Source organism: Cibotium barometz, chromosome 53 (genome assembly GCF_041138505.1).
Source record: "Cibotium barometz isolate CiBa-2024 chromosome 53, ASM4113850v1, whole genome shotgun sequence".
Taxonomy (NCBI): Eukaryota; Viridiplantae; Streptophyta; class Polypodiopsida; order Cyatheales; family Cibotiaceae; genus Cibotium; species Cibotium barometz.
Genome location: NC_141098.1, coordinates 33,980,156 through 33,988,213, shown reverse-complemented (window position 1 = coordinate 33,988,213; position 8,058 = coordinate 33,980,156). Strand labels below are relative to the sequence as shown.

General features: G+C 40.3%; 1 protein-coding gene across 1 annotated transcript; it reads right to left on the bottom strand.

Moving 5' to 3' along the window:
* Positions 1-739: 739 nt before the first annotated feature.
* LOC147608546 (artemisinic aldehyde Delta(11(13)) reductase-like) lies at positions 740-2,851 on the bottom strand. Its single transcript, XM_086789459.1, has 5 exons — positions 2,745-2,851; positions 2,469-2,609; positions 2,248-2,378; positions 1,992-2,174; positions 740-1,462 (listed from the first exon to the last, which is right to left on the bottom strand). The coding sequence occupies exons 1-5, from the start codon at positions 2,849-2,851 to the stop codon at positions 801-803; spliced, it is 1,224 nt and encodes a 407-aa protein (XP_086645585.1). The 3' UTR covers positions 740-800.
* Between the last annotated feature and the right edge of the window lie 5,207 nt (positions 2,852-8,058).

Below are 8,058 nucleotides of genomic sequence, written 5' to 3'. Positions count from 1 at the left end.
TGTTGAGAAATTTGGTTAGTGATGGGAAAAAATGTGAGAGCTAGTGGGGCAAAAAGTGAGAGATAGTGGGGGATAGGTGAATTCTCTATCCCCAAAGGTAGCAACAAATATGGCTCCCACTAATATGCACTGAAATCCTCTCCCATTGGTTCATTTTTTTGATTCACGATTATGATTTCCCCCCTTATACCAAGCCCTTTTTAAATCCAAATCTCCCCTAATACATCATTATGCATGCGTACAAAAGAGGCACCACACTCTAACAAACTTTCGCCAACGTATAACTTTCTATCCTTTGAGGCCAAAAGAGAAGGAGTTATCATTAAAAGTATGATTTCTGTGTGGGTGTGTTGCTTTGTTGGTTTATATGCTGTTATGTTTGATCTTTTTGTAGGTTCCTTTCCTTTGGGACCAAGAGAAAAGGAATTCTCAAAAGCAATTTTGCTTTATCTTGAGAAAAAAAGAAGAAGAGGAAGAGGAGGTAGTATCAATAGCTTACTTTGTTTCCTAATTTTGAAGCTTGTTCGTCATTACGATCAAGAAGAAAAAGAAACATTTCTTCTTATTCTTCATTGCCATGCAAGAAGAAGACAAAGCCCTGCTTCTTCTACTTACTTCATCTTCTGCTTTATTGGGATGCCATGACATGCATGCATGCATGACAAAATGCAAGAAAACAAATTACTCATGGGTAAAAACAAGATATGAAACTCTCATCTCTCAATTCTCTGCCCTAGTACAAAAGCAAATTAAATTCTCATCTACCCCAATACAAAAGCAAATCAAGGCCTTATAGCACACTAGAGATATGAACCAAGTTTGGGTATGGCTACGTCGATCACACCACGTTTGAATGCGTAGCTCTCTTCGAGCTCTTTGGAAGTGAGTAGAGGGTAGTCGACGTAGCCGTTACGTTGATCGTGGGTGTAGAAGGTGGCCCTATCATAGGTATTCAAGGGGGCCCCTGTAGCGAAGCGAAGGGGGAGGTCTGGGTTGGATATGAACAAGCGGCCATAAGAGATGAGGTCCGCATCGCCGCTCTTGATGGCTGCCATTCCAGACTCATAAGTGAAGCCACCTGAGCTCATAACAAGGCCATGGAAAGCCTGTCTAAAATTTGAGCAAGTGTGTTCAATTTGCACGATCCTTTGGATGGTGAAGCGGGGCTCCGTGAGGTGGAGGTATGCAAGGCTACTGAGCTTGTTGAGGTTTGCAACAAGATGAAGGCCCAAGGCTTGTGGGTCAGAGTCCGTGGCGCCCAGATGGTCCACGATGGGGGATATTCGGATGGCCGTGCGCTGCCAGCCTATCTCACCCGCGATCGCCTGCAAAACCTCTAAACCAAACCGGCAACGATTCTCCACGGAGCCCCCATATTCGTCCTTGCGATCGTTGATGCCGTCCTTGAAGAACTGGTCCACCAAGTAGCCGTGGCCAGCGTGAAGCTCTACGCCATCAAACCCTGTGAACACCCAGGACATCATGTGCCGATGTATGTGCAAGCACATATGTCCAACATATGCACGAATGCATGTATGCAAACGCTCACAAAGAAATGCATATTTGTTAACGGAAAACTTAAGAGAGAGAGGGTGACTAAATAAGTCTAAACAACATTGGCCCAAGTAACCTTTTTTTTTTTTTAAGGTAATTGGTGATCTAATCATGTAACTACTTAGCAATACCATAATTGCTTTTTGACTTGCTAGTTTTTGAGTATTTTGGTCATAAATACTTGCAAAAAATTTACAGTGTCAAAGTGAAAATTACACTTAGTGTAGTACTATATCTGAAACTCATAAGTTTAAGATCTCCGCGAATGAGTATCCAAGTTTTTTCTGCATTAATACATATAAAGAATTTCCTTTTAAAAAAAACCTAGGTTACTTACTACTCACTACTAAGGGAAGGTGAATGAAAGATTTAGAATATCTATAAGGCTTTTCTGACTCGTGAGTGTCCTGATAGTGAGTAGTTGCACTTATTCATACCTGCCTTGATAGCGTTTCTAGCCGCTACGCGGAACTGCTCCACGATGTTTGGGATTTCCTCAACGAGCAGGGCGCGAGGTCGTGAGTAGCCTGCCATTACATCGTTTGGAAGCCTGATGTGCCAACCCTCAGGGACCTTCTGGGCGGTCGACGAAATTGGAGAGCGCCCATCGGGCTGGTAATCTGAACACAAACGCAACATCATCACGAGCGGTTCTTCCCTCTAGATCTATATAATATTTTTAGCCAAGCTTACACGTGTGAGATGCACGCCCCACGTGCCAGAGTTGGCAGAAGATGATGCCGCCCTTCTCGTGGACAGCATCGACCACCTTTTTCCATGCCTCCACCTGTTCCTCATCCCAGATGCCTGGAGAGTGCGGGAACCTACAGTTTGCATCACAGAGCTAGGTCTCACACTGCCTCCTCGCACTACTTAATAAATGTTCATATAAGTGCCTGGCTGTATTAATATACCCGATGCCTTCTTGCGCGACCGCCACTGCTTCAGAGATTAGCAAGCCTCCTGGTGTGGTTCTTTGAGAGTAGTACTCCACGTGGGCACGTTGAGGGACGTAGTTGAGCGCTCGGCAACGAGTGACTGGTGCTAGAACCACCCTACATCAGATCAAATTGATGTTAATATCTTTAACATGCACTGTCAATTATCATATCAAATAAACCCAGCACAGTAGTACCATATACATACCTCTGTGTGATCATCTTATTACTAGCATAGACATATATACGCACCTGTGCGATAGCTGAAACGGCCCAAGCTCGAGAGGGCTGAACAATGTCTGGGAAACCTCATCACCTTCGACATGCTTGGGTGGTGGGAATTGGGAGTTGGCCTCCATGCTAATAGCTGAATATAGCAAGATGGTAGCAAATAGAAACGATAGACGTTGTAGCAGTCCTATGGTATGTAAGATAAAGCAATGGTAACGCTATATACTGTGCTACTAGGTTATAGTATTATGTGAGGAGATCGCCCGATCGAGGAAATCGGGGGCCATTTGGCAAAGTCAAGGCTCAACGCCCCAGATTGCTCCACGTATTTTAAACCGAAACGCAGCGGTTCTACCTTCACCGACCCTCTAACCCATGCAATCACTCGTCTTTACTCGTTTTGCCTTCACCGACCTCTCACTCGTCTTTACTCTCACCGACCTCTCACTCGTCCTTTTTTTTTTTTTTTCTCCGAAGGTATAGGAAATTTTAGAAACACACACCCAGCCGCCGTGAGGTGGAGGCGGCCCCGTCGGGATGAGGGCTGACGAACCCATCGTACATGCTTATCCAAGGGTAAGTACCAACGAGTGCTAGCTCGTCTTGTAGAGTGTTGGTCTCTACTCCCAAGGTCTTGTGTTCAAGTCTTCACCGACCTCTCACTCGTCTTTATGGACGCGTGCGGCGTACGAAAGGTCGAGTGTAAAAAATTCCGAAATGCGCACATCAAGACTCAACGAATTATCGGGAAACCAACCTCCCCCCTCTCTCTCTAATATGTAAAACAAATTCATTGGATACCTTGAAGTATTCAATTAGGTGAAAATCAAGTAAAGGTCGAAAAATACTCATCTTAATTTTATGTTGAACTCCTCCTTACCTTGTTTTCTACTTTATGCACTTCAACAAGAAGGGTGTAAGACCCTTGTACTTTTTTAAAAAAAACACAAGTCTTTTGAAAATTTATACACAAAGTACCCTTAATGTCCAAGAGGTTTAGCTCAAGTGGTTTGAGCTTAGGACTCTCATTCATGAGGTCTTGGGTTCAAATCCCCTTGAATACACTTGAGGACACCTTAAGCATGGGGAGTGTTCGTATGCAAGTGGGCAGGTTGGTCTCGCTCTCCACATACCCCAACATCTATGCTCGAGAGTTCCTACAATTTCTCACCAGTGCTTCTCAACATCCCTACGGTGACAATGGTGCGCAGTGTCAACCTGTCAAGCTCAAGCTCTAGATCAAGGGCAGTGGCTGTGCTAGAGCATGTTAACCAACAATGCATGGAGCCCGACTGTGCATGGTGTTCTCTCCTCTCGACCGAGCTACTCACTTATCGGATTCGTCTCGAGGCTTATCCACTGCCTTAAATGTGGCCAATATTTGAAAGGGTGGTAGCCCCTTATGGTACTCGAGTATGTGTATGTGGTTAGTATTAGTGTGAGTGTACCGGATGAGGTGTCGCACTAGGGGGTAGCTAAGTGAAATCCCCGTGTGTGACTAGGTAAGGGATTGGGCGAACGACTCGCTCATCTAAAATGGGAAAAAAAAAGTACCATCTATTCAAACATTTACTTTGTTGTGTGCAACAACCACTAGCTTTTATTGTAATAAAATCATGTAGACACACATCTGCATGAATACTCTAAAACACTTGAGTACATTATTGAAGGTATTCACTATTATTTCAAATGGGTTTTCGACATCTAGCTATGGGTGAGCAATATTTTTCAAAAAAAAATTGGGTTTGAAAAGTTTGTTGGAATTTAAAACCTTTACACATGAATGGTTAATTCGGCCTCATGCATCTTCCCACCACATCACTTTGGGAGGCAAGCAATGCTCTTAACACAACTCCCTATTTGAATTTTTGGGAGCTTTTCTTTGCTACATCTTAAGTGAGGCCCAAATAAAAACATTTTTAAGAATATAGGCTTCGTAAAGTGATGCCCATCAACATCAGTTCAAGACTCTCATGAAAAAAAAAATCTCATTGCAATACTCATTGTTGAGACATTTATCATATATATTCAAAGAATTGCAAATGATATCACTTGGAAAAGGTATCTCCAATGTTATTATTCTGATATCCCTTGGAAGGAAGGCTCTCGATTCTCTTTCTTTTGAAGTAATCTTCTTTTCTTCCATGATTTCTCTCTGTGTCCACTATAAGAGCAACAAGCATTAGCGACGTTTTATGTTACATCGCTATAAGCAGCATCATTATAAGCGTCGCCCCGCCACTGAGCAACTCTGGAAAACCGTCGGTATAAGTGCCGCTAGTGGCGCTGTTGTATAAACGTCAGTATAACCACCAATATAAACACCACTCATAGTAGCACTGTAAAAAAATAGAATGTTAAACTCGAGTGGAAATTAAAACTTAAAATAAACTAAAGTCCAAAAAGCTTGACAAACATTTAAATAATTTTGAAATAAAACAAAATCACCAAATCATTTACAACCGATCAATATCTATATATATGGTATGATGATATATATATTTAATTCGTACCATCATCAAATCCATGCATGCCAATTGGTCTATCTCTAAATTCATCATTTTGATGGCTCTTATATTAATACAAATTCCTATTCCACTACTTGAAGAAGATGTAGAGGTATTATCATCATAGTTATCACACATAGGCTCATGGATTTCATTTGATGAAACCAAAGGTAGTAGATCTTCATTTGTATTGCATTCCTCAAATTTTGAATGGAATTATTCCATTTCTTGGTCTTGTTAGTTGTATCTTCCATTGATTCTCAATCATGCATTTCTTCTTCAACATCTTGATCTTGAAATACACGTTTAGATTGAGGAGCAACGTGTATTACATACCACAAATTAGGATCTCAATGGTCTGGTTGAAACATAACCTAAAAAGAAGAACCACAAAATATTTACAAGAAAATATATGCAATGCCTTCCTTTTATCTATAGATTCATCAAAATTGAAAATCAAGTAAAATGCCTTCCTTTTATCTATAGATTCATCAAAATTGAAAATTAAGTAAAATGCCTTCCTTTTATCTATGGATTCATCAAAATTAAAAATAAAGTACAATGCCCTCCTTTTCTCTATAGATTCATCAAAATTAAAATCAAGTACAATGCCTTCCTTTTATCTACAGATTCACCAAAATTGAAAATCAAGCACAAACATGTTCACAATCTTGTCTCTTGAATCTTGCCATAGTTTAGTTGAGTCAATTGCAAAAAATCTGCTTGGGTGCTTCTTGACAGCTACTTGAGTACCTTTATATATCACTTTGAACCACTTAACATCAAAGATGAACACTTTGAACCACTTAACATCAAAGACAAACACTTTGAAAGATCTAAATCTAATCTCCAAGATGTCTTGAATTGTTCTACAATCACTACAAGACACTGCTGCCATACACGCGTTCAATACACGCAATAAGTTACGGGCGCGTGTATGGTCGTGCATGTATATGAGTAGTATCGGGCGCGTGTATATTGGCATCTAAATTCGCATGTATACTAGTTTCAAAAACGCATCTATCGGCACCTATATATTAGCATCTAAATTCGCGTGTATACTGGTTTCAGAAACGCGTGTATCAGCGCGTGTATATACGCGCAGTTATACATGCTTTATTACACGCGAGAACTTTATTAAGAAAAACTCCATTCCTTTACAAAATTAAAAACCATTTTCTTTAAACCATCTCATAGTACATTACAGTATATATCATTACACAATCCCACTACATGCATTTACAACAATGAAATATATTCAAAAATAAATCATGAGATGATAATTAAAAGACAACATATACAATAGAAATATCATCAATTTAGAACGATACAGTGATGGATTGGTTAGGGTTCGATCTCATCTTCAATAAGATCCATCCTTGCCAAACAATCAACATCAATATCCATTTGATCAATTTGTTAGGCTATGATTAAATTTATTCCACTATCGATATTCTGTCCATTGATAATGGTATCGATGCCCTGATCATCCTCATCAACATCACCATCATCCTCAATGGTAGGGTCATCCTCATGATCATGAGAAATGGCACGCTCATCCTCATTATCATGATCATCTCTTATTTCTTGATCATCGATCACAACATCTTCATTGGCATGTTCGACATCATCTTCATTGCAGCTTGCTACATCCTCCATATGCTCCATATCAGTGAATGTATTATACATCAGTTTGGAACATGGTGCAATAGGGATGACGTACCACCATTTAATGTCATGCACCATTGGCAGATAGATAACCTACTCAAATACACATACTGCAGTAATTAATTAGCATATCAAAAGTCAAGGGATACGCGAGCTTAGATATATACGTACATGAAACACATTAGTAAAAAAATGCATACCTGCTCACATTGTTATGGCAATACGAGCCTATCTTTCTTTGTTTGCCAAAACTTTGTAGAGTCAATAGTTACATAGCCACTTGCATGGCGTTTTATCATTGCATTAGGCCCTTTTTCCACCACGTTCATTTGCCATTTGACATCCAAAACATACACAAAGAAGCGACGAAAGTCAAGCCTAAATATGTCTTGGATTGTGCGACAATAATCATCCATTTTTCCATTGGCTCCCTCAAAGCTACTAATGACACTGCAATCTTGTGTATTCCTCTTTTCATCAATTCTTCGTGTTCGAAAATGCTTGCCTTCACACCATATAGCATTGAACAAAGTGCACTGGACCAAAATAGAAGCAATATTTGTGTAAGCAATGTGAATAAATATTAAAAGCAAATCACTTACAAGTAATGCAAAACATTAGTTCTATGTACCTTTAACATGCATCCTCGTGCATACTCCCATTCTTCCGCCGTGATATGCATCCCCTCGCCGCTCTCTGCTCTCTCCATTTCCTCATGCAACCAATCAACATGGATATCATTCGGAAGTGTTGCTAGATGCTTAGGGTATGCCTTACGAGAGCCATGTTGCCTCCGAAAGAGAGCTCTTTCTGCTTGCCTTTTTGTCTTTGCATCCTCGTATCTTGTAACCCATCTACTCATCACATCACTAAGGATGCAAGTGAAATTGAGATCATCAATCAATGTTCTGTCAATTACTTTACTCTGTCCTTTTCCTTGAGGCACAATAGAGGTCATCCTCAAGTGCTCTTCATTGCTCCATAGTCGCAGCAAAGAGCTGTCCATTTGACCAAGAAATTCTGAAATATATACAAGAGACTCTTGTATTGACCATTACAACTCCATTAATTTGGACACCATGAGTCATTTGAATACTATCAATTTACATCTACTCACCTCTAAACCTATTTGATTCCATTCTCCATACATGGAGATGTGA

Excerpts from the sequence above, each read along its gene's own strand:
- LOC147608546 (XM_086789459.1), bottom strand. The coding sequence starts at position 2,851 with ATGGAGGCCAACTCCCAATTCCCACCACCCAAGCATGTCGAAGGTGAT. Across the intron at positions 2,610-2,744 it reads CCGTTTCAGCTATCGCACAG|GGTGGTTCTAGCACCAGTCA; the intron begins GTGCGTATATAT and ends GATCTGATGTAG. Across the intron at positions 1,463-1,991 it reads TAGAAACGCTATCAAGGCAG|GGTTTGATGGCGTAGAGCTT; the intron begins GTATGAATAAGT and ends GGGTGTTCACAG.